We start from the raw sequence: 27,227 nt of genomic DNA, 5'->3' as shown, positions 1-27,227 counted from the left end.
GCTTTGTGATGCCATAAAATATGGCACGAAAAGGGTTGTACTATACTTTATTTTTATTTATTTATTTATTTATTTATTTATTTATTTATTTATTTATTTATTTGAAACGGAGTCTCGCTCTGTAGCCCAGGCTGGAGTGCAGTGGCCGGATCTCAGCTCACTGCAAGCTCCGCCTCCCGCGTTCACGCCATTCTCCTGCCTCAGCCTACCCGAGTAGCTGGGACTACCGGCGCCCGCTACCTTGCCCGGCTAGTTTTTTTTATTTTTTTTAAGTAGAGACGGGGTTTCACCGTGTTAGCCAGGATGGTCTCAATCTCCTGACCTTGTGGTCTGCCGGTCTTGGCCTCCCAAAGTGCTGGTATTACAGGCTTGAGCCACCGTGCCCGGCCTGTGCTATATTTTAAATGTCCCATTTTGAAGAATTAAAAAGACTTAAGCCTGCACCCTTGGGAAGACTGTAAAAGCAACCTCTTTCTGTCCAATCAAGGCCAGAGGTCCCTGGGGCCTTGGCCACTTGGTGCCTACAAAATGGACTGAGCCCTAGGGAGAAGGGAGTGATAACGGTAAAAAGGAAACCAGGGAAGGGTGGAGGAAAGGAAGAAAGTCTATTGAGCAACCACCTGCCACTGACTCTGTGTGGCCTGAAAGGTGACTCAAGGGAAAAGTAAATAAATAGTCTGCAGTATCTGTGGCTTTTGCATGAAGTTGGGTACTAGTTAGAGAATTCATTCTTGTGTTGGTTCCACATTTCTTCAATAATTCTTACAATTAGACCCAATATTTAATTTTCTTTTAAGCTTTTCCATGTAGTTTAACTTTATATATTTGAGAATATTTTGAATTAAGATATGATTTTTAAAACACTTTTCTTGGTGTGTGTGACAATATGAATTTAATGCATAATTTAAATATAGCTAGCTAGAGAGAAGTATATATTGAAAATAGGTGATAGCTACGTTGTGTTTTAAACACATTTCTATAGCAAAATGGGAGGTGAGCCTGTGCAGTGATCTGATTACTTTAGTGTGGATTAATATTATTTATGTCCCCACCATGAAAAATGCAAGTCTATTTCTATGTGAAATTTTATAGTTAAAATTCAGCTCTACAGGTACTTTAATGCAGTGTTAAAGATTTTAGGACTCCTTATTTCCAGTAATTATTTAATGTTTAATCTGAAGGGCATTGGAGCCGAATTCCTTCAGATTACAGATGATGAAACTGAGGCCCAAAAGAGTTATGTGACTCTTAGTGACACAGGTAAGTCTAGGGCCTCGTCCAGGGTGCCTGCTTTCCATTAAAATATCTTGTTGCCTTGAAGATGATCGACATTTAAAGGTGAGTTGGGTCAGCTTTCTATAGCACCAGTGTTCAGAGAGAGAAACAATATTGCATTTCAAGAATGCTGAAATGCACATTTTTTCCCCCACATTTTTACACCTCTTCCCTAAGCTAAACATCATATTCCTTTTATATATATGTATAGACTTGGGATCTCACTATGTTATCCAAGCTGGCCTCAAATTCCTAGACTCTGGAAAACCTTCTTCCTCAGCCTCCCCAGCAGCTGGGATTAGAGGCAAGCACCACTGAGCCCAGCTAACCATCACATTTCTTGAAAACAGTTAGTTGCTATTTTATATACATTCCTTGGAAATCAACAATTGAAAGAAATTTCAAAAGGGGTAAACAGTGAGAAAGGGTTATATGTAGGGAAACGATTTCCAAGAACACGGTAACCAGAGACCCCAAGAGAAATAGGCCATTGGGCTCCAAGACTTAAAAGCACCGAGGAGCACCACTCACACTATAGCCTAAGCCAAGCTTGTCCCACCTGTGGCCTGTAGGTCTCATGTGGCCCAGGACAGCTTTGAATGCAGCCCAACACAAATTCATAAACTTTCTTAAATCATTATGAGATTTTTTTTTTTTTTTTGCAACTTTTTTTTCTTTTTAGTTCATCAGCTATCTTTAGTGTATTTTATGTGTGGCCCAAGGAAGCCCAGATATTGGACATGCCTGGTCTAAGCAAATAGTGCCTCAGGAGTTATGTATTGGACAGGCCCTGTAACGTTATGCTGCATCCTGATTGAACTTGATCTTAAAATTGCCTGAGTAATGTAGATCCCCATCCAGAAGTTAGGAGTCTGAGTCTTGGGAAAAAAAAAAACCAAAAACCCTCCTATCCGCCCAAAGAAGTTGGTGCTTTATTATTATTATTATTATTATTATTGTTTTATTTTATTTTTTTTGTAGACAGGGTATCACTTGGTCACCCAGGCTGTAGTGCAGTGGTGTGAACACGGCTCACTGCAGCCTCCATCTCCTGGGCTTAAGCAATCCTCCCAGTTCAGCCCCCTAAGTAGCTGGGACTACAGGCACATGCCACCGTACCTGGCTAATTTTTTGCATTTTTTGTAAAGACAGGGTTTCACCATGCTGCCCAGGCTGATCTTGAACTCGTGAGCTCAAGCAATTCTCTCACCTCGGCCTCCTGAAGGGCTAGGATTATAAGTGTGAGCCACAGCCCTCGATGATGTATTGCATTTTATTATGCCATGGAATGTGGCACATTTTTAATACTTAAGATTGTTTTTCAACCCTATCATATAGAAGTATGTGCTATAATATTCAAATAATGAAAAACAACTTAAATACTAATACCCTGATTGACTTGACAATCTTGTAATTTAAATACAAATAGTATTTAGCATTTCAGATTGCTAGCTCTCTTACTTTAAGCTAAATGTAGGTTCACCATTGCTGACTTACACAATTGATAAAGCAGAAGAACAATACGTTTTCCTTACGTAAAAGCATGAATGTGTAAGATATCTTTGAGTTGCTGTCAGTTGTGCATTAGGTGGCAGAAACGTTGAAAGTATATGCTTCGAGTCTGTGTTGTGTGCCTGTCCTCACTTCAGCTAGAGGAGCAGAATCAGGAGTTTCCAGTGTGAAGCTTCTAACTCAAGAGAACAACGGAAGCTTTCAGGTGAGTGAAGAGAAATCTGCCCCTGTGTGTTCTAAAGCCATTCCAGCAAACAACACCGCTGTAGGGACCTGCACTTCTGAAAGGGTCAAATCTGGTCTAGGGCTGAACATTAGCTGCCATTACTTTCATAGTTAAACATTTGCCTTTCTTTGGCAGCAGTGGCAATAGCAGCTCATGTTTTTGAAAGCAATGGCAGCTAATGTTTATAGAGCACCTCATATGCATTAAGTCATTTAAGACTGTTTACTGAGAGATGTTTGGTTTTGAGTACACATAAACTTCCTGTTTTTCAAAGAAAGTCAACAGGAAAGTGGACTTTACTTTTCAGATACTCAATTTAGCTGGAATGGATAGCATTTATTGGCAAGGACAGGTTAGCTGTTTGGCCAGCACGCCAACCGGGGATCTTCAGTAGTGTGAGGTAAGGGTCCCTGCAAGCCAAATAAAAAGCATTCTGTTGACTTTGCATGCAAAATCCACTTGACATGTTTTACTAATTTGAACATCAGTATTAATAATCAAAAGGAGAAAGCATGTTGTTTTCTAAATTGTTTTGACTTAAAGCATTTTTCTACAAACAACTAGAAGAAATAAAAAGTTCATCTTTTTAGAAGAAGGTATTTTATACCACGAATATATTTCCTCTTATGAGATTTAAAAGAGAGTATTCCTTTAATGGTTGAATATGCACATTTCACCAAAGATACAAAAAAATTCATTTAGGATTATTTTATTCCAACGGCTCCCTAAATATGTTATCAGAACATAAATTTACTACTTGAATCTAGAAAAAAAGAATCTACTTCCTGCCTTGTGTAATAAGATGAAAGCCTGAAGGTAAAAAGAATGAACAACCATGTGAGAGACCGGGTATGTACATCTTTTAAAATTAGGTCTTTAATCTTCACTGGCACTCCTGAACTCAATAGCGCTACAACCAGGCTCCCTCGTAAAAAGAGATAATAAGAATTCTTGACCATAATGGCCTGGAAGTCTTAGAAGCACAAAATCAAAGAGTAAATAAATCATAAACTAACCTTCAATTTTTGAGCACTGTGCATTTTAAAAATGCTGAATGTGAGGCTTTTAGTCCTCTTTATATAAGATAAAGTTATTAAGCTTTCAAAAAGATAGAATAGTTTAAATTCCTTTCCAAAACCTCTGCCCTCTGTCGACTTACCATTTAGATTGTGGCACAATTCAGAGGGGTTTATTAGTGGGGGGATTTCATGGGTTAGAAAGCAGAACACTTGTTGAATAAATGAAGCCCACTGCTTTGAATAGCCCACCATAAAGTTGCATTTCCTGATTCTACTTCTGCCTACAGAAGAGATTGGATTTCTCCTCCTTTACCCCAAAGTCACCCACCTCTCTCATGTCTCCTTGAAGTCTAATGACAACATAAAAAGGCAGCAGAAAATCAAAAAATGGGGAGGACTTTTTTGTATGTTCTTAGACACAAATCTAGGCAAGTAAAATCTATGACAAGAATGACAGCAACAAGAAACCCTGGATACCGATGATCCCTTGACCTGTTCCTGTATTCCTGGAATCTTTCTGTAAAGGAGATAATTTCAGTCTGCTGTGTAATTATTCCTGCTTATCAAGGCCTATTTCGGTTTGAATCTTACTGCAGACTGAAATATGCCAAGATCTTTCATTAACATACCATAGATTTTCTTTTCATTATAAATCAAACTAAATAGGTCATGATTGCTTAATCAGTATGCAAAGTATTGCCTCTGGGAATCACACACATCCTCTGACAACTAAAATTTTTTTTACTGCTTTGAAATCTAATTCTACCCAACCTAAACTGATTATAGTTCATCATTTCTTCAAGTCAAATTTTTCATCATATGAGGTGTAGATTTTGTCCTGGAATGGGTATCATGAACAGCACTAAGAGCAGGGGTTTAATTAATTCAGAGGGATACAGATTTTATTGCTCCTCCAAATATGTGATTAAGATCTACTGCCTTCCCTCAGCAACCAAGAAGAAAAGGTTGGAGACAGACCCTTTCTCCAAATTATAAGGTTGATAGACTTATGCCTCCTCCTAAAGATGGGGATTGGTTCTTCCCTACGAAGGAAAGTTCACTTCACTCCTAAAGGTTAGTGAGTTCATGACCATTTGTATTTATTAAGTAATCCCCAAGGAAATCTCATCTAGTCATCTAGTTTTCAATGTTATCTATATGCAGATGAGTCCCAAATGTCCATCTCTGCGTTAAACTTTTCCACTGAGTTGTCCTCTCAGTCTATAAATCTGTTTATCTATCGGGCATTTCAGACTTTATGGAGCCAAAACGAATTATTGGGCCTCTCCTCCAGACTTGTTTCTCAATCTTTCTCACAGCAGCAAATAATCACTGCATGCCTGCAAAGAGTCAGATGCTCTCCTGCAGGCTTTACAAACATTAACTTACTGAATCTTCACTACCTATGGGATCGGTATTAAGATGATCTCACTTTATGAATGCAGCAAGGCCTAGATTTCAACCCAAGCAACCATTAGCCTAACCACAATGCTCGTAAACAGTTCCAACACTCAGTAGCCCAAGTCAAAGGCCTAGACATCACACTTGGTTCTATTTCTTTCATCATCCACCTGCAAACCACTGTTGATCTGTTCTCCAAATCCTTTCTATCCTCCGTGTCCATGATTTTGTCGAGTAAACAAACAACAGCAACAACAAAACTCAAACTCTGTCTTCCTAACTAGACTCTAAACTCCATAACCCCAGGGAATAAATCTGGGCTATTCATCCAACAAAATGCTTTACATTAAGTAGACTAGCTGGCTATAAAACCTATTAGTTTTTCAAACATGGAAAAACACAAAGTAGACATTATCCTCTGTGGGAAGAGGCTAGAAGCCTTCCTTGAAGTTGCCAGTTCTATTTCCAGTCCCAGGAGGGAATATGAGTCTCTCCCCTCCCTTCCCCTAGCAGACCTTGCACAAACTTGACACTCCCTCTGGCTCAGACATTCCCACCTCCCTGCCAGGCACCTCTTTCCTTCAGCAACAGAACTGCCAGCATTGCCCCGCCTTGCATTTGGGTAGTTTACCTGTGCAATGTGATTAGGAAGGCCATGCAGGAAGGTCTTCCTGGTACTTATACACCACGGGGAAGTTCAGACCAATGTAATATGAAGCCCTTAGGCCACAGTGTGAAACTACTGACAGATAAACTTAATTTAATGTCTAAAACCCTGTTATCCTTTCAGGAGCTTGTTCATATGGTGTTGCAATTTATCTTTTAAATTGCTGCACATCAGTGCATGATTTCTTATTTTTTCCCGTAATTGTCATCATTAGGTTGGGGAAGGTTGGTTAACTTCTGGAGATAAACTGACAAGCTCCCTGGCTCCATCCTGCCTGACTCTGGGCTGTGCCCTGAACCTATCTGGTTGAGTCCTTAGGGTGCACAAGCATAGAGCCCAGTAGGACTGCTAGGCCATATTTAGAGGGAGAGAAACATTCTCATTCTTATGGAAACTAAGGAAGTTGGGGAGATGTCATGCTCATTTTAGACCCAATTCCTCATACAAAGGACATCTTCACATAGCAGCAAAAAGTCTTACACTTTAGTTCTTAGGAACCAGCAGGCAAAGTTGGCTGCTGGCAAAACTGAAATAATTGCTGTCAATCATTGGTACCTCTTCCTACCATCAGGTCTCTCTATGCCTAGGAGAAAGAGAGAAAAATTGGCTCCAACTTAGTTATTAGGAATGCAATATCTTTACCTTCCAAAGTGTGATAGTAGAGAAGAAAATGCATAACCCGAAGACAATTTCTTAATGGTGAAATTTGGGACTAAAGTTAGGGCTAGGGATAAAGCCTCTGTGATTTCCTCACCAGCCCCTAACCGCCAATACACAAAAAGAAGAAAAATTACATCACATATGTGGAGTACTCTTCTTTGGTACAAGACCCCCTGGCAGGTAAAATACTTTGCAACATTAGAAAAGCACCATCATCATTAAATGTTTCATGCAACTTAAGAATAATAAAAAAAGTGTGATTGTAGAATAATCGAGATTATTCTGTACCTTGCCTAACATAAGACAGGAAGATAATGGCAAAGCAAAATCCATTTCTTCTTTTTTTTCTTCTTTTGAGACAGTCTTCCTCTGTCGCCAGGGTGGAGTGCAGTGGTGCCATCTCGGCTCATTGCAACCTCTGCCTCCTAGGTTCAAGTGATTCGCCTGCCTCAGCCTCCCGAGTAGCTGGGATTACAGGGGCGTTCCACCACATCTAGCTATTTTTTTGTATTTTTTAGTAGAGGCAGGGTTTCACCATGTTGGCCAGGATGGTCTTGATCTCCTGATCTCGTGATCCACCCACCTCAGCTTCCCAAAGTGCTGGGATTACAGGGCCAAAACCATTTCTACTGGTCTAAACCCAACTCTAAATACTCCCTAGAATAGTGAGAATGAAAAGTACAAAACAAAAGACGAGAAGTACAAGGTTTTCTTTGTAAATCAATTGCCAACAAGTCAGTACTGAAACTGCCAACCAGTTTTGGAAGACATACGTAATGAGTGTCAAGTGTGCTGAGGAGAAAACACCTTCTCATTTATAGTTTTTATGAGAAGAAGTTTAAAAAAAGTATATCTGACAAATGTTTAAAAATATAAAGAGAAAAACATTCAAACAATAAAACCTAATGAAAGTAGTCTGAGTGAAAATAGAGTTTCAGTGAATAAAGTTTTATTTCATGAAGCTGCTTCATAGAATCTGCTTCACATGAAACATACTTAATGATTATTCACATTTCTTTGCTTTGCTTTTAGAGAAAGCATTGTTTTTTCCCTAGCTTCATGCACCAAATCAGCCTTGTAGGAAAAATGAAACAAAACACAATAAAGTGAGGAGCCAGCAGGCTGGGTTAATAAAACACTGTTCATATGATACTTACGCAGTGGTAGTCTGCATGTCATGCCAGCTTTTGCTGAAGTTCTGTTTTAATTCATTCATCAGGTTCATGCCGAGTTTTTGTTTTATCTCAACTAGATGCCTTTCTTTCGCTGACAAAACTTGTCGTAGTGTTGTAATTTCGTCTTCTAGCTATAAGGTAAAGGGGAAATGGAGGGGAAAAATGTCAGACCAGCAAAAAAGGATACTTACAGAAGCTCTGGGTGTTCCAAAGCAGCCTCTGACCCACCTGTTCATACAACCCCACGTGTGGGTTTGCCAAACACACTCCCTACAGATGATAGTCTAATATCTCAAAGTAGAAACAGAATTTTTCATTTTAATAATTATAGAAGTAATCAGTGCTGCTTGTTTTAAAAAAAAAGACAGATTGTACAGAAAAACATAAACAAGAAAATAAAAATCACCTGTATCCTACTAGGAAATAGTCACTGCTTATTTTTTGGTTTCTAAACTTGCAAATGTTCTTTCTATAAGTTGTATATAGACATAATTTTGAACAAAAATTGGTTTTCTACTGTACCCTTATTTTATATAACTTCTTCTCAAGCGTCACTTTATTTATTTATTTTAAAGAGACAGGGTCTCACTATGTTGACCAGGCTGGTCTCAAACTCTTGGCCTCAAGGGATTCTCCTGTCTTGGCCTCCGAAAGTTTCGGGATTACAGACGTGAGCCACCATGCCTGGCCTCAGTGTAGTTTATTTTTTGCCAACCACACACAGTTGCATTCGTGCAGGAATGGAATTGGCAGACAATGGGGTTTTGCCAAGCTAATGCCTTAAGAAAGGGAGGAACAAGGGAATAGAGGATATATGTAAAGGAGTGATTTGTGTTGATTTTTCTTTTTAACAGTTTTATTGACCTGTAACTGTCATACAATAAGCTGCAGACATTTAAAGTGTACATGTATAATTCATAAGTTCTAACATATGTATCTACCCATGAAGCCATTATCACAATCAAAGTAGTGAATATATTCATCACCTTTTACTTGCTTTTTGTCATTCCTCCCTCCCTCTTCTTTCCTCTCCCCCAATTCACTCTCACCAGACAGCCACTGACTTACTTTCTTTCCCTAGGGTTTAGTTTGCAGATATTTCCTAGAATTTTACATAAATTGAATCATAGCATATATACTTATTTTTGCTTGGCTTTGCAGATAGTTATTTTACATTCATCTATGTTGCTGCATTATCAATGGTTCTTCCCCTTTTTCTGCAGAGTAGTATTCCGTTGTATGGATATACCACAGTGTGTTGTTTATTTGCCTGTTGAAAGGGCATTTAGGTTTGGCTAATGCAAATAAAGCTGCTATGAACATTCATGTACAAGGCTTCGTATGGACATATTTCCTCTTTCCCCTGTGCCACAGAAAAGCAGATCTCTTCAGCACCATAAAATTGCTCTTGCAAATGCAATTTCTAACACAAGAACTCTGTAAAGTACTCAGATTTTGGAAAGTGCTGCTCTATCCTGTGAAAATAAATCTGAATAAATCACAAAGTCTTTGATTTTAATTAGTTACCATACTCTATAATATATTGCTTTGGTAACAGTGCTTACATTTACATCTTTGTTTTCTGAAAAACAAAAAACAAATTTTATGACTTTTCCTTGTTAAGCCAGAAAAGAATCATTAGAACTACCTTAGTATCCCACATGCATGGAGGTAATAAAAGTCTGTCACTTTAGTAGATTTCTCACTGCATTTTTTAAAAAAGGAGCAACTGTGGCTCATTTACATGTAAAGTGTCACTCTACTTTGGACCACAAGCTGTATCACACCAACCCTGTCAGCCTGTCAGTCATCTTGCAAATGCATTCCTTGGATCTCCAGAGTCAGAGCTCCTAGGAAAGCACCTCAAGAAGGGCATCTGCCTTTGCAAAAACAAAACATACAATAAAACCCCCAGTCTTTTACCAGCCCCAACAGTGAACAGACAGAAATGGTTCTGTGAACCTTTATATATACAAATAATCATGTAAGCAAACCAAGCAGAAATACTGAAGCACAAGCATCTTAAGCATCCACAGTAAGAAGTAGAAATATCTTGGGGTTTTTAATATCAGCAAAATGTCCTGGCAATTTAACATTATCCATTTCTTTATGTTCATAGAACATTTTTCATATGTATATGGACACCTTTCTAAAATCTAAAGTGAATTACTTATTCTATAAACATAGTATAATCAATAGAACCCTGTCTTTCCTTGATGAGCAAGAGTCTTCAGTGTACACACATACACTGATGACTGTAAAAGGAGTATATTTAGGGACCACCAAAGAGAATGATGCTTTTAGTCTCTCCATTAAATGAGAATACACTGCTATTTTAAAATTAAGCTCTTCTATTCTTTTGTTATCATGTCATATTTCTCTTTTTCATCTTTGTCAATGTATCCTCCTGCATTTAATCTACTGCCCAATATTTCTCATGCTTGTATCTCTTGTTCTTTTACCACAGAAAATGTTTGGGGTTCATGTCAGCCTTTTATGCTCTATTAAAAAGGCCGTTTCTGCTTTCTTTCATTTAGAGTGACTGAAGTTACTGAGAGTCTGTTTTTTGTTTGTTTTTGTTTTTTGTTTGTTTGTTTTTTGTTTTGGTATATTGAGTGTTACAGTATTTCCCACTATGTAAAAAAAAAATGGGAAAAATTTTAACTTGCTGAAATAAATTACAGATGTACACAAGGAGAAAGAGACTTGAACACCTTAATATTCTCAACCTCATAGCCATGGAGCTCCGTAAGTGTATCGAAAATCACAGGGGGCTATGGATTATTCATTTGTTATCTGGAGGTGGGGAGAAAGTAAAGGATTCAGAGCTACCATTAAATTTTTAATAAAATCTTGATCCCGAAAAAGCGATAGAAACATTAACTGACCAATTAACAAAAATCATTCTAAAAAAAAAAAAAGAAATATAAAGTCCCACATTTAATAATTTAAAAATTCAGGCACACTTTGAAAGACACACATGGGGAAGAGACCTCTAATAAGAAGACTTGATGTCAGCTATTTAAGTTGGATGTATTCTCAGGTTCTATAATAAAATTCTAACCATTTCAGTGCAATATTTATCAGATATCTAAATATATGCCAAAAACTCTATTAAGCAAATCCCTGAAGTTGGAAAAACAGACACTCTTTAATTACATTAACTTGTAAGGTTCCAAAGGACCAACCACCTCTCTTTGTACAGAGCCAAGAGTCCTGCCACAATGAGGTCTTTAATTACAAATACCTTACAGGCTGCTGCTGATGAACTTCAATCCTTTATTTGACTGAGATCGTTCGGTCTAGTTATCTCAGTGGTTCTCAACTTCAGTTTCAATAAGAGAGCGTAGTTAAAATGCAGATTCCCAGGCATCTGCTGCCTTTTAATGCCCTGAGAGTTCAAGGCCTTAGATATGGTGGAGCCAGACTACTTATGTTATTTAGCAAAAGCATCCTCAGATATTCCGATACAAGTAGTATGGAAACTCTATATTGTAAGTGCTTCTGTAAGCCACATCCAATTTGGAATGAGATGAAGTGCAAGTAAATCACGTTAATGAATGAAAGAATTTAATATATCTTTTCCTTTTAATTTTGAATAATTATTTCTTCATTCCAAATTAATGGTCTAGTTTTTTGGTTTCTTGACTCCCTAGAAGATCTCCTTGTTGGATGAATATTTATGCCCAAGATTAGATATTTAAGTTTGATTATTTAAATATGAATTAACAGGAAAATAACAAGTGTTGACAAAGATGTGGAGGCATTGGAACCTCTGTACATTACTGGTAGGAATGTAAAATAGTTCCACCACTGTGGAAAACAGTCACGCAGTTTCTCAGAAAGTTAAACACAGAATTAATTTCCTCAGGACTCAGCAATTCCACTCTTAGGTATATACCCCAAAGAATTGAGAACAGGTACTCAAACAAATACATGAACACACATGTTCATAGCAGCACTATTCACAATAGACCAAAGATGACTACAGCCCAAATGTCCATCAAGAGGTGAATGGATAAACAAATTGTAGTAGATAAATAAAATGGAATGTTATTCAGCCATAAAAACAATGAAGTACAAAAACATGCTACAACATGGATGAACCTCAAAAACATCAGGCTAAGTGAAAGAAGCCAGACACAAAAGCTCACATATTGTATGATTTCATTTATATGAAATATCAAGAATAGGTAAGCCCATAGAGACAGAATGAAGACTAGTGGCTGCCAGAGACTGGGGAGTGGGAAATGGAAGCAACTGCTTAATGAGTACCAGTTTCCTTTCATATGTGGTGGTTACACAACACAACATTGTGAGTGTACTAAATGCCACTGCATCGGTCGCTTTAAAATGGGTAAGTTTACGTTATACAAATTTATCTAAAGAAAAATGCAAAAAAGTGAACTAACTAGTCTGAATTAGCTAATGAATTAGCTTCAGTATGAAATTTATAAAATTTGTTTTTCTGTTTTATCTCCTAGATTACATAAAATTTCTAACTGCAACCCAGAAGGAAAAATACTTTCATAAACTAGGCATCATCAGTGTGTTGCTTAGGAGTCACCACATTTGGTCTCATGTGCACGTGGCTTCAAGGCCTGCCTCTCTGGGCTACTCCTCCTGCTTTTGGCTAAGAGACCCAAGATTAAAATGCAGATACTGTCTGAGAGGGGCATAACAATAAGATATTATGGTTATGAACACATTAGCTGTCCACTAGCTCAGTCCAGAAAGAGTTAAGTTCTGTTAAGCTCTTCAGGAAGGAGCAGAGAGAGAGAGAGAGAGAGGCAGGCCCAGAGCCTAAGGCACTTTTTTGCAAGTGTAAGACACAGTTAGCTTGAGGGCACTGTGTGTTCGTGGGGACTGCACAGACGAAAGGAAGAGGAAAGAGCCAAAGGAGAGATTGAGAGAGCATGAAAATAGGCTTTACTTGCTTGATAATGCTGTCTGGTATTTTTCCTATTTCTATTAATGCCTATTTCTCTTAAGTCATCTTATCTCAGGGACATTGGCAGTACTTGATTGTTATATAATCACAAATTTACAGTACTAATGCCAAAACTTTATCCTTTTCAAAAGGCAAGAAACATTATGAAATACTAAACATAAAATGCAGCTTAGTGAAATTAAAGTGGGAGTGGGATGATAGTGGTACAGAATTTTGGGCAAGTGTGTTTAAGGAGAGAGAGAGAAAAAAAAACAGATGTGTAAAGACCTCAGAAAAGGTGTCTGGTAATAAGACTAATGAGAATAAATATCTGAAACAGAAGATTACTTCTTTATTTATTGACAAGATTTGTAAAAAAAAAAAAAAAAGCGTATTCTACTTTTGGCATTTACAAATATAAATGTTTGCTTAAAATATAAAATAACTCAAGCTAATTATAAATATTAATTACCTTCCTTTTATGCATGAACCAGTGCACTAGATCAGAGGTGATACTGGCCTCACATTTGACGAACTTTAAAAAAGATACATAATGCATGACCACAACAATAAATTAAAGATCAAGTTATGTTAAAAGAGATTCCTCTTTTATTTTTTGAAATGGAGTCTTACTCTGTTGCCTAGCTGGAGTGCAGTGGTACAATCTTGACTCACTACAACCTCTGCCTCCTGGGTTCAAGCAATTCTTGTGCCTTAGCCTCCCGAGTAGCTGGGATTATAGGTATGTGCCACCATGCCTGACTAATTTTTGTATTTTTAGTAGAGACAGGGTTTCTTCATGCTGGCCAGGCTGGTCTCGAACTCCTGACCTCCGGTGACCCCCGACCTTGGCCTCCCAAAGTGCTTGGATTACAGGCGTGAGCCACCACGGCTGGCCAAGAGATTCCTCTTTTAAAATGCCGAATTTGTCCAAGATGTAAGCCTTTTGGACACTACTGGCTTATTTTACATCTCCTACCAAAAGAGGAAGTCTTCCTCTTGCCAGCACTTGGTAAGCAGACAAAAATACGTTGGCTGTGTGGGAGAACGGAGTTATGAGATTGGTTGAAGTCTAAGGGCAATCTCATGGGAATATTATCAACAAGATAATGCAGGATAAGACAGAGGGGAGGGAAGAGAAAGAGAACTGGGAGGAAGGAATCCAGCATAGCCAAAAAGCTGTAGGAGGTGTCAACCTGAAATAATAAAGTGGATCAGAATCCAGTTTAAGAGTTAATTCAAGTGAAAAGCTAAGGATAGACATCTGGGAAACACAGACTCTGAAGGAATGTGGCTAGTGCTATGAAGTTGAAAAGTTAAAGTCTGATGTACATAGGCAAAAAACAAAGAAATTTAATAGGATTACAGCATCTTCCATATATTGCTGGTTTATGAGTTACAGCAATTTGATTAGTTATAGCTTGTTTAATTTTTCTTTTCCAATTTAAAAGTATATGTTTAACATTCCATCTTAAACAATCTAAGGTGTTTGTGTAAGAGAATAAAGAGGGAAGTTAATCTATAATAAAAGAGGTCTTCTGTGGTGCCCTTTAGTCTTTTATAGCATTTTACAAAACAATGTAGGTAACGAAAAGGCTAGTCTATAATCAGAGAAACTGGTTACAGCTGCCTAGGTTACAGCTGCCTGTTATGTGACTCAGGTCCCATAATCACATTCCTTTAAGACTCAAAATAATTTAAAGTTCCAACAGCTTTTATTTTGAATTATTTATTTCACAGAGGAGGTGAGGAAAGTAGGGAGAGGAAGGAAACAAAGAGGAGGCTGGACACCTGGCACACTCAAGACCTCTTTTCAGCAAAGCAGTCAGGGGTCAGAAGTCCTTGTACACACAAGTCTTGCTTTGGATCATGACCACAACTGAGTGCCTGACTCCAAGGCCGTCATCTAATAGGCTGGTCTCCGAGGTATCTTCAGTACCCAAGGAGCTAACAGACCCGGTAGGATCTTTCCTCAGATAGAAAGAGGAGTTGTTTGTGACCAGGGGCCCGTAAAGAATCTCTGTGGAGATTTGGGGCAGAGGATGCCTCAGTTCTCCATAAGGCCAGCAGTGAGACTGCAGAGATGGCTTTCTGTGTGTCCTTGTTAAAAATAAATCCTAGCATTGAAGGTAGAATCCGAATGCATATGTGATATCAAAGAACTCGAGTGCCTGTGTCCACACATCTGCATGCAGACTTGTAAAAGGGTAAGGAAAGTTGTTTTAAAAACAGAATGAGCATAAAGCAGAGGTGGCCTGACGCAGAGAAAGAGAAATGTGAAGAAGAAAAATTACAAAGATACACTTCCTCTGCTTTTCACCGGGCCTGGGGCAGACAGCTGTGTTCATGTGCCGCTGGAAGTCAGGATGCTACCTTTGGCAGCATGTGGTACTTCTTCATCTCTGAAAAACCCAGAAATAAGAGCCAGGAAGCATGGAGGCTAGTGCAAAACATGAATCCTAGTAACTTGAACACAGTAACAGAGAGTCTGGTGTTATTTCCAGAAGTCAGGCTCAAAAACTCTCAGGAAGGAAATGTGCTGGAAGTGTATTACTGTGGTCAAATGAGACAGGAATTTCTGAAAACACTTCTAGTTCTTTATATTCATGTGGCATCCATTTAAAACCAATACTTTTTTTCTTGATTATAAAAGTAATATCATGCTCACTGTTGACATTTAGAAAATAGAGAATGTACAAAAATCAACATATATTAGTGTATGTATGTATGTATACCCCAGTAATCCTAGAGCTCAGAAAAATAAAAATCAAGGCATTTTATAGAAATTGGTCTGTTACAAATATTGTGCCTGAACTTAAACTAGCATTATTACCGTGATGGAGTGAAGCTTTAGCTTAGACTCAGTTGGCTTACCCCACTCTGCAGAATATGACATTTGGACCCTGCAGTTAGCATGAACTAGTCATGGGCCAGAATTTCAGGCCATAAGAATATGTGGAGTCAGTCCATTATCTGTTAATGCTAACTTTGGTCTGTGTACTCTGGTATGTGCAGCCACTCAGTGGCCACAGACAGACCCAGCTAAAGATTTGAGGCACTGTGCTTACTGAAATAATTTTTGGTTGTACCAGAGGAATGTGCTGCTCTTTTATTTTGAAATGAAATTAACTTGGGGGTGTGTCTTGTAAAAGCACCTGAAAGTCTTTAATATTATTCTGAGCTGTTATAGACAAACACTATCAGGAGGTTAGAACTCAGAGTTCAAAGTGGACAAAGTGGGGAGAGGGTAAGCTGAAGCTCAGAGCTGTGTCCTCAGCCTGTGGAGAGGCCAAAGCAGGAAGGCCAAGCCTTGCTTCTGTGGGAACAGGATCTTCCTGGCCTATGAGCCAGGACAGAGAATGGGGAGGGAATGTTGGCCTCGGCTCCTCTGGCTCTGATGCTTCCTCCTACTCAAGGAGCCCTTTCTACAACACTCTCCTCCCAGAAAGTAAAGGCTTCTCAATAAAGTGTCTAAAGTGGGTATTGCAAGCAAAAGACTTGAACAAAGACTTGTATTCATAATGAACCTGATCTCCTCCTCCTCCCTAGGTCCAGATCCCCAGAGCAGCTCCACAAGATCTAATTATGCCTCGATGAAGCATAGCTTTCCTCTCTACCCCCAGCTTTATTTTTCTGCCAAAAAAGTACACAACTTACAAATTCAGTTGCTTCTATGATTGACTTTTTCATTTAAAAAATCATTTCAAAGTAATTGTTGAGCTAAGTTGCTGATCTAAAACCAGAACTGGTCTTCAAAAGGATCTTGCGCCTATAACATGGTCTGGAATGAATTCTATCAAGCGTGTCACTAATTTATTATTCCCATAGTATTCTAATAGTAAAAAGAATAAGAAGTGCATATTTAAAACCAGTTATGATTGTTGCTTAGGCAGCACAACGATTCATTCTACAACTGTAACCAACAGGTAATAGATAACATTAGAAAAATACCCTGGAAAAATGAATCATCTTGTAATGTATTCGTTTAGAAATTTTATTAAATGAAAGACAACATAATTACAATATGGGACTTACATCAAACTAATAATAACTCTCAAGATCCAGAGATAGAAATAGCAACAATAAGATTACTAAACATACCTGAACTAACTCTGCTTTTAACTCTTCCTTTTCCTCCTCAGAGAGCATGCTAGAGAAGTCAGCACTGGCTACTGCATCTTCATCTCTTCCTTGCAATGGTTCAGTCTCCAGCAAACCTTTAGGCAAAATTGATAAAAGAGAGTGCAATTTTTAAAGTGAATTTAAACCAACTTCTGCTTCCATAGTGTGAAGGACTAGATGCACTGACAGACCCTCCCACTGAAAAACAACTAAAAATTCCAGAAAAGACAAAAATCATCCTAAATGTTTGATGAGCTCCAAGAAAGCAAAGAATACCAAGAAGCCAAAACATTTAAGAGAAAATGAGAAGGCAGAGATGTAAACAAGACAAGCTTTCAGGGAGGTCTACATTTACCACCTTGGTGAATTCCAGCTTAGCTCTTCACTGTCTGGTGGGGTGTAAGGGCAGAGGACAAAGCCTAAGGCCCACCCATGGAGAGGGGTTTAATGTGAGATTCCTGTGTAAATTGGAGGCCCCAAGGGCTGCACCCTGAGAGTCAGGTGAACTAGAAATAAATACCTTCATTCTTCACACATCTTGCAACTCAGCACTGAATGGACAGAGAAAAAAAATCCTCCCCTGAGAACTCGTGACCCTGAGTGGGATTGCATGGGAAAGCAGCTTGCAACTTGAATGCACACCACCTGGGTGGTCCAGAATTTAAAATATGAAGGCCTTTTTTCCACTGCAGATGTGGCTCGAAGCAGCTGGAGCTGTGAGGAACCATCACTGACAAACTGACTCTGGCAGAGGAAAATACGAGAAGAGCCGGGTTCTTGATGCCATCATTGTGCTTCGGGATAATCCAGAATAGCTTCTAACTTGGTATGTGAGATAAATGACTTATTATTTAAAATATAAAGAAGTTCCCTGGTAGGGGCCCTCAACATCTGGCTGACTCAAATGCCTGTGTTCTCCGGGGAACCCAGGAAACAGTCCCACACTCAGAGGGAAACTTCATCTATGACATGATTCAAGTCAGAGCTGGCATTTACACCTCTGTAGGGAAAGGAAATGAGACATTCAAGTACAAAGTGGTCCCTGGAGAAACTCCCACCGGCCTGAGCACTGGGACAACAGGTTAAGCCATGGAAGTTTGTGCTGTTTTTAGGGGGTAGGAGTCTGACCTTTCCCGTTCCGGGGTGGTAACTGGGAATTCTATCTGTGAGATGGGGGCTTGTTAACAGGAAGCTCTCTTGCTTTGCTGAGTTTTTTTCCTTTTCACCCAATAAATTCCATTTTTCTCACCCTTCAAATTGTCTGCAAGCCTAATCTTTCACGGTTGTGTGACAAGGACCCCATTTTCAGTTGAACTAAGGAGAAAGTCCTGCAACAGAAGGGTTTTTAATAAATTGTCCTGGAACAGTTATCTCTATAGAAAAAAAACACACTGGACACCTTTAAACCATTCACAGGGACAAAACTATAAACATTTTAGAAGACAATCTAGGAGTTTGTGTTTATGAACCTCCGGTTAGGAAGGGACTTGTTAAGACACAAAAAGGCAAACCATGAAAAAAGGATGAATAAGATTAAGAATGTCTCTTTATCAAAGACGCTATATGGAAAATGAAAAGACAAGCCACTAATTGGAAGATGATATCTCTCACATATATAAGTAAAAAGATTTGTTCCCAATATATACAGAATTCCTACAGACCCACTTTAAAACCAGAAATAATCCAATAGAAATATGGGTCAAAAGACCTGAACAGATGATTTATAGGCAGAAATCACAAATGTTAATAAACCCAAGAAAACATCCTTGACTTCACTGATGCTTAGGGAAATACAAATTAAATTAGTTCATGCTCAGTAGAGGAGCAAAAATTTGCAAGTCTGACATTACTAAATGTTGGTGACTATGCAAAGGATAGAAACTCTCATATACTGCTGGCAAGAATATAAATAGATAAAAATAATTGGAAAATGATTAAGCATGATCTACATTATCTATTAAAATTGAACATGCACATATCCTATAACCCAGTAATTACACTATGTATAGACCTGAGACAATCTACATGAGCATTAGATGTTATACATGCACATCAGACACCATTAATAAAAGCTTTCACAGTACCAACAAACTGTGAGTCACACAAAAGTTCATAAACAGAACAATACATAAGTATACTGTGGTGCATTTCCATGATAAAGACTTGACAATAGAAAAATGAGTGAACTATCACTATACATACTAAATGGCTAAAACTTAGAAATAAGACATTGAGTGAAAAACTCAAGTTGCAGAGGAATAAGTATAATTCCACTTAATGAAGTACAAAAGCATACAAAACTAAAATATTACTTAGGAATTAAATTATAAAGAAAAGCAAGGCAATAATAAAAAATTCAGGACTGTGGTCTTCTCAAGGCAGAGAGGAAAGGAGAAAGGAATGGAGGATCCCACAGGGCAGGGGTCCCCGACTCCTGCGCCACGAACCAGTACCGGTCTGTTACCTGTCAGGAACCAGACCACACCGCGGGAGGTGAGAGGTGTGCGAGCTGGCAAAGCTTCGTCTGTATTTATGGCCACTCCCCATTGCTTGCATTACCACCTGAGCTCTGCCTCCCGTCAGATCAGTAGCAGCATTAGATTCTCACAGGAGCACAAACCTTATTGTGAACTGCGTATGCGCAAGATCTTGGTTGCGCGCTCCTTGTGAGAATCTAGTGCCTGATGATCTGTCACTGTCTCTCGTTTCCCTCAGATAGGACCGTCTAGTTGTAGGAAAACAAGCTCAGAGCTCCCACTGATTCTACGTTATGGTGAGTTGTATAATTGTTTCATTATATATTACAATGTAATAATAATAGAAATACAATGCACAATAAAAGTAATGTGCTTGAATCATACCAAAAACATCACCGTCACCCTGTGTCTGTCTGGGGAAAAGTTACCTTCCACGAAACCAGTTCCTGGTACCAAAAAGGTTGGGGACTGCCGCCTTAGGGAACTCTTACAGGATCAATGGTCATACTCCATTTCTGGACACTGACTTTCTGTTCATGAGTATTTTCTCCACTTTACCTTTATATTGTAAATATTCTTTTGTATACTTATAATTATTTCATAAACAAATGAAAGTGCATTTTGTCTAAAGTCAAAAGAGAAAGGTAAATCATTAACTTACAAAATCAGAACATTTTAGATAAAAAGAAGAAAAATATGGCTCAAGTGTGTATAGTTCTGAAGCTGTCCCTTCTCTTGAGTCCCTGGTATTCTCATCCTTATGCCTGAATCAATAAGGTGCCATTGGCACCCTGATGTCACCGCCAACATGGTAACAAACATTAGTAAACATGGCATATTGCTGATCCATGTTCATCAGATCCTCATCCCTTCTCTCTATGCCAGAAGACAGTTTCAGTGCTAAGTAATTTCCTTTTTCATAAGTATAATATCTGGTCATCATAGAAGACAGTAAGATAAAATTATCCATTATTAATTAAAATCAACATTAATCATATTACCCAGAAATTGGTATTTTGATCCTTCCTTTCTGGTACTTCTTCTGAGCATAGGTATATTAATATTTTCATATATAGATATATAGATATATATACTGGATTAACTGTTGCAAACTTGGTTTATTTATTCAATAGGATATTAATATCTTTTCATGTCTAAAGACACATATATACATTTATGTATTTTCAATGGTTGTGCATTATTTTGTCTTATGGATGATTAATAATTTACCCTGTTTGCTGGGAAGCTGCAGTGAACATCTCCTAGCTAAGTCATTAGGTACTTCATGATGACTTCCTATCCATTGGATTACTCAGTCAAATCGCATAGATGTTTTGTAACCTACTGCCAAACTATCACCCAGAAAGGCTGTACCAGTTTTATGCAACATCAGCAACCTATGAGACTACAGACTCAAGAGAAAGGAGAGAACAGACTCTTGGTAAAACAATGTAACTTACAGGTCATTTGAAGTTTTAATCAGTGCTCTACGATAACTATCTAAACCAGGAATCAGCAGCAATTCCAAGCACAGCTATGAGAGATAGACCCAGAAGGTAAGCTCTGCCCCCACGCATTGGGGGTCAGGAGACAGTCCTAGGGGTACTGCAACACACTGTGGACTTCTCCCCACTCAGCCTGGCCCAAGAATTTACGGATATTGCTCAAACTTAGCTGGAACCCAAATTCTCAATCTTCCCTATCTTCATAGCGTGAAAAGACATGGTCCAGGGAATAAACAATAGTTCCAGGTCCTTAGACTTTTCAAGACATCAAACATCTTTAGTACCTTCTATATTCTAGGAAGAAAAGAAAGTTCAAAATCCTATTTAACTGGTAATACATGAATTGGGAAGCTTCGAGTGAATCTAGGGAAAGGCAGACGCAGCACCCAGCCGGTAGCTTCCATTTTTCAGAGGAGGAGGTGCATAAACCTTATAAAGTGAGAAACTCTGAACTGGCCTTCAGCTCTGATGGGCCCAACATCCCACTCCTCAGAGACATCATGAATCTTTCAAAGTCTCACTGCCAGAAGCCACCCATTCAAGAAATCTGCCCAGAGACCAGTTACTAGTTAGTCTAGGTCTAAGTTCCCCTCATCCTTTCTCCACTTAGGCATATATTTTTCTCAGTTGCATCTTGTCCCAGTGGTGCTCTCTGAGTTATACACAGGGTGTCACACAAACACAGACAAAATGAAAACAAGACCTGCTGTTTTCAGCAGAATATGTTCAACTCACTGAGTTATGAAAGCAGCAATCAAATGATGAGGTCAAAGGATAATTCAAGAATCAAGAAGTAGTTTAAAAGAGGAGGTGGATTAAAAAGGTAACTAACCAGTGAAATGAAGTCAAAACCAGGAATGAAAAAAGCAAATGGTAAAAGATACCAAGTGACAGATGATAATGCAAGAAGGGCAATAAAATAAGTATAAAATTACCTAGTTACCATGGAAGTGGATATTAGAAAAAATTAAAAACATATTTTTCAATGAAAGCAATTATCACTGGGCAAATGCTCGAGTCACCATTTTTAGCAAGTACAGTATATTATGAACCAATTTCATGAACTTGGTTCTCTTTTCCAAATGTGCAAACTGCGGCCCCCTGTCTGGCAGAGAAGAAAGAGCACTCTAATGGGAGTCAGGAGATCTGGAATTCTACCTGTGGGTTTCCTGTTAACTAGCAGAGTATATTTGACCTCAATTATCTCATCTGTAAAATGGATACCTTGTAGGAGTGTTGCTAAGGTTAAATGATGTTAAATCAGATAATATACTTGAAAATGCTATAAAATTTTAAAATTTCCATACAAACTACAGCAGCATGAAATTGGGGAGTAATAGCTTTTAAAAGTATTAACGTGCTGTATTCTCTTTGCCTCTCCCAAAATGTAATATGTTCCTAGCTGGTCTAAGGCATCCATCTGCCAGCAGCAGGACAGAGAAGTTAAAGAAACACAAAGAAAAGGTTAATATTTAAGATTTTGGCATTTAAAATTGGATTTATCAGCAAGAAAACAGATTTACAAAAATAAATTTTTTTTAGGCAATATTCTACATATCATTATTTCTCTCTTGGCATAGCAAAAGCCAAGCCCAGGACATCCAGCCCAAGCAGTTCCCCTTAGATACCCTTTAGATATCTAGGGCTTACCAAGGAGGTGTGTGCCTTTGGCTCTATCCCTGGTAGATGGTGGGAAGAGGAAAGGGGGGACAATGAGGAGAGCTAAGCCCTGACATGTATATGTCCCACTTTTCTCTTTGGGCATGGCCCAGAGAGTATGAAATGTGTTACATTTATAGAGGAATCTGTTGGAGATTCTGTTTGCTCCTTCAGACCCACCCTCTACCCTCCTAAACTCTTCCCTGTGCCCAGGAGATGACCTAAGGATTATATCAACATGATTCCGTTGCCCTTGGCCAATGGGAAGCCCCTGCAGGACACTGGAGGGCAGAAGCAAGTGGTTAGCAAATGTCTAGTCCTGCCTGACTCCCTCCCTGCCAGGCTGCGTCTTGTAGTTTCAGCTTTCAGCTTTCAACTACCATAGGCCAAAGCTCCCATTAGATAGCTCCCTTCTACAGCTCAGCCACTGTCTGGTTCCAAGAACTCTCCTCTGGCCTAAGGACTGTATTGACTTCCTACTGTGGCTGTTCCAAGGTGCTTCAACACCCCTGTTCGACACCCTTAATTCTTGCCATTTTTCTGATAGCCCATTCATTAAGCTTTCTGGAAGCAGGCATCCCTTTTGGGCATGCCACTCATTTACATCTTTCCTCGTCCCTGACCGGTACAGGAAGACTGCCCCAATTTCCTTTTTGAACTCTAGGAAGGAATATCTTTCAGGCTATCGCACACCAATCTGGTACACAGTCACATCACTGTAACCGTGGCAGGTCCAGGGGTGTTGGGCAGAGAGGCCCCTGGTGTTTAATTCTCCAGCTCACTCTTCTGCAGTCAGTTAACCATGGATAGGATTCAGAACATCTCACAGTACTTAGGGAGAAACTCACTGCCTTGGCAAGAGGTTGGCGCCCCTGCATCAGGGGCTGGGGTTACCAGCGCTGGCCAGAGGACAAATGGAGGAAGTGGAAAGAATCTCCCTCCAATGAGAGCCAAGGCAAAGCTGAATGAGCTCGGAGGGGCTACTGAACCGAAACTCAGCTGAAGAGGACAAGATCATGAGTAGTATCTGCAAAAGCTTCAGCACCAGGGCACATCATGTTCTCAGCTGCCTGAAGAGCCATACAAGCAGAATACAAGGCACTGCATAGTCCTTCAGGCTTCCATATACCAGACACACCAGATGCTTCCTTAGCTAGGACAAAGGAAAGGGGGATATGAAAAAGAAGAAATCTGAATTAGAAGATAACTTTACTGAGGAAATGAGTAATATTTAAAGAGGTTTTTAAAATAATTGCATTGGAATGTACTAGGCCTAATGTTTTTTTCCCACTACTCAAAGCCTAGGTGCTCATACTCATACAAGTACAGGTTAAAAAAAATTGAGCACATATACATATACCAAGTTGTAGTGTAAATAAATGTTGCTACCCTGCTATTGGAGTATTTGGCACTTAAAGACAGCCATTTTACTCTTTTACATGCAATAAAATATATGGAATTGTTTTAATAAAGGTAAATAATCAAAGATCTGATTATAATCGAGTAATTGCACGTCTCCGTTAGCCAGGTGAGGTCTGTGGAAAACAGGTAGGCCTTAAAATATTTGTCAAATGTTGCTATGTGCCTGTTTTCACTATACCTACAGTTAGCCAGTGATGACTCCATTTAAATCTCCCATGCAGAGCTGAACAACACCACAAATTAAACTGGCTCCAACTGAGAAGTCACAATGGTCACTGTGGTCTGCTCCCAGCCTTGCTGATGAAGACCTGCTTTCATGGGACCTGCGGCTCAGTCCCAAATTGCTGGGCTTTAACTAAAGCTAGTCTGGCTCCAAAGCCTATGCCCTTCCTTGTCTTAAGCCATCTGAAGAATGTAGGCAAAATTTTGGCAAGTATGAATCCAGGGATCAGCTTTAAAGTGTCTCCTTCAACCTTACAATGAAATCACTCATTGGCATCCACACACTTACAGTTCATGCTGGCAAGTTCTCCTGTGGAGTAGGTGATGGCTTCATGGCCATGATTGAAACAATACAGAGGGCTGGGAGTTAAAATGATTACAAACTATGATTTTGGATCAGTGGTCATACCCTGCATTGTTGGCAAATATGTAAAAGTTGCAGAGTTGCTTTTAAATTGTAAAATAATCTTGCACTGTATTAGATAATTAAACAAATCCAACTGTATAATCAAGCAAAGGGAGAAAAGCATACACTTTCAAAAAGAATACAAAATTATCCTAAGACTTAATAAAAGAAGGAATGCAATAAAGTAGCTTACAGGAAAATTTTCCATGTTTTAAATAATAGATTTAAGACCGTAATATTTATTACTTAATTATATTTTCTTCATGATGTTTGGTGAAAATAACCTCAGGCATTCCTAAACATAAAACTTCAAAATATCTACATGTATTCCCCAAGGGAAAAATTATTGAGTTAATCGTATTACTGTTGGATTTATGATTATCTTTAAGACCACAAAAATTCTAACACGAGTCAATTCTAGATGGAAATTAAAAATATAAAACAAGTTTATTTATTAGAATTGTACTTTCTGTGCATTTACTAGATGTATCACATTAACCTAGATATTATTTCTGAAGAACTTCCATCATTGAACAGGATGCTTTTCCTTCATTTGCTAACAACTCATATCTTGCCTATTATTGAATCAGGCATGTAGTAAAAAGGTCTTTAAAGTGTGTTTTATTCCTGTTAGCTCTGAAGTTTTGGCAGAGTCTCCAAATGCCAAGATCAATACCACGGGAGATGTATATCCCCAAATTCTAAAGCCATGCAAACAATCTCATGCGTGAACGCTAATGTGTGACATGCTGAAAGAGTTTAAAAGTGGTTCTCCTGGGGCTGGGGATCACCTACTTGAACCTTTGAGAGTGGGATAAGAGTGGAGCAGGGAAATCTGCATGCACAGATGAACAATCATAAAACACAAGCCATACTCTCACCTCCCAGAGGTCACCACTGCAACGCTCGAGCACATTTCTCTGGATCTTTTCCTACATATTGCAGCACAGACTTTTTTTTTCCCTCACATTTAACATCTTTGAAATCAGGATGACTTTCGTAATCAATTATGTCTTGCAATTAATTGACAGCACTTTTTCTTTCTTAGTGATATATAAAACAATGGGTATTTTACATCTTTAACATATATGTTGCATGATAGATGATAGATAGATCCATATATCTAAAAGTGAAATCGCAGGATTTTGTAACTTGATTTTTTTCAAACAAATTTCTCCTGTTATCCTTCTCATCTCATCTAAAACCTGACCATATCAAAGGTTCCTCATTGGTCCCATAATTTATTTAGAGCTACTTTGCTCAAACCAATGTTCAATAAAAAACTACATGCTTGCCTAATTATGTGCCTTAAGTGTCTTTACCTGACTAATGACTCGTGGAAGAGACTTGGCTCTGTCCTGCAGAATTCATCCCAATATTTTACTTAATGATCCGTCAGGTGATTGCAAGATAGTATAGTGATATTGGAAAGGGTATAATTTTGGGGAACAAACCAATCTCAGGAAGAATTCCAGCTCCACCCCTTTTCAACTTTGTAACTATGATAGTTGAAATCTCATTCTTTTCATCAGTAAAATGGGGATAATAATGCCTACCCACAAGAACAAGTTGTGAGAGATTACAGTTTTGTAAAATGCCTACCACAGTGTCTGGCATATAATAGTACATTAGCTCCCAATCTGGTCATACTTGAGTAACATTCTTCCTTGGTCAGAATTATTTATAAAATTGAAGCCCTATAGAAGAAAAAGCAGAAGCTATTATTCTGTCCTCAAGAAGCAAAAATATTTCACTGTGGTGCCACCCACATGTATACCTAAAGTAACACCCATACATGGTAGTCTGCAATTACATACAAAATGAATGACTTAGAGAAATACAAACCCACAGGCCACGTTCAGCTTCTTATTCTGGCTTAATCTGTCTGACCCTTAGAAGTAAGCCCTACATTCATTTGGCATTACTTTCTCTGGCTATTGCTTAATGGACTGAGATGGGCATCTGACCCAGGGGTATTCTCTGGATTCCTCTCTTGAGATTTTGGGCCAAGAGACACAGGAGAGTTAAGTGCAGTAAGATTAAGTCAGGTATTGGTAGGACAGTAGTGTAGGCCTCAGTGTTTCTCTGAGCTCTCTTAGGTCATTTGTGAGTTCATTCGTTCATTCATTCATTCATTCAACGAACATTTATTAAGAGTCTATTAAGTGCTATGCAGGTCTCTGAGCTCACTGGAATTTATAATTCAGCCTGGCCTGAGGCCTGATTATTTGACTTCTCTGAATGTCCATGAGCTTTGTCTTTATCCTTAAAATAAGCCTCATTTTTCATTGGCACTAGTCTGAATGTCATGTTCTTTTTCTTCAGAGAAGAGCTCTGAGTTAAACAGAGACTAATAATATCACAGAATTCAGGTGAAAGAGAGATCATTATGAACTCTCTATTAAGTTTCATCTCTATGACTTCAATGACTTGCCATGCTCTCAAATTAAATTAATTAAAAATTCAATAAATTATTTGTTGCCCCAATCTGGCTTCCTCTAAGCCTGAAGAGGTCACTTTGTCCTCTGTACAGTTCTTAAGATCTTGTC

The 27,227-nt window shown here is 38.7% G+C and overlaps 1 protein-coding gene across 4 annotated transcripts in view; it reads right to left on the bottom strand.

The window, feature by feature from the left end:
• TPD52L1 (TPD52 like 1) overlaps window positions 1–27,227 on the bottom strand; it is a 111,749-nt gene that overhangs the window by 19,025 nt on the left and 65,497 nt on the right. For all 4 annotated transcript variants that reach the window (XM_008007162.3, XM_008007165.3, XM_008007167.3 and 1 more), the window contains exons 2-3: window positions 16,967–17,082; window positions 7,918–8,066 (exon numbers count right to left, since the gene is read on the bottom strand). In XM_008007162.3, the coding sequence (XP_008005353.2) occupies window positions 7,918–8,066; window positions 16,967–17,082 (265 nt within the window). The remainder of the gene's footprint in view (window positions 1–7,917; window positions 8,067–16,966; window positions 17,083–27,227) is intronic.

Source organism: Chlorocebus sabaeus, chromosome 13, assembly GCF_047675955.1.
Source record: "Chlorocebus sabaeus isolate Y175 chromosome 13, mChlSab1.0.hap1, whole genome shotgun sequence".
Lineage (NCBI taxonomy): Eukaryota > Metazoa > Chordata > Mammalia > Primates > Cercopithecidae > Chlorocebus > Chlorocebus sabaeus.
Note: the sequence above shows the minus strand (reverse complement) of the source record. Positions and strands in the feature narration are given on the sequence as shown.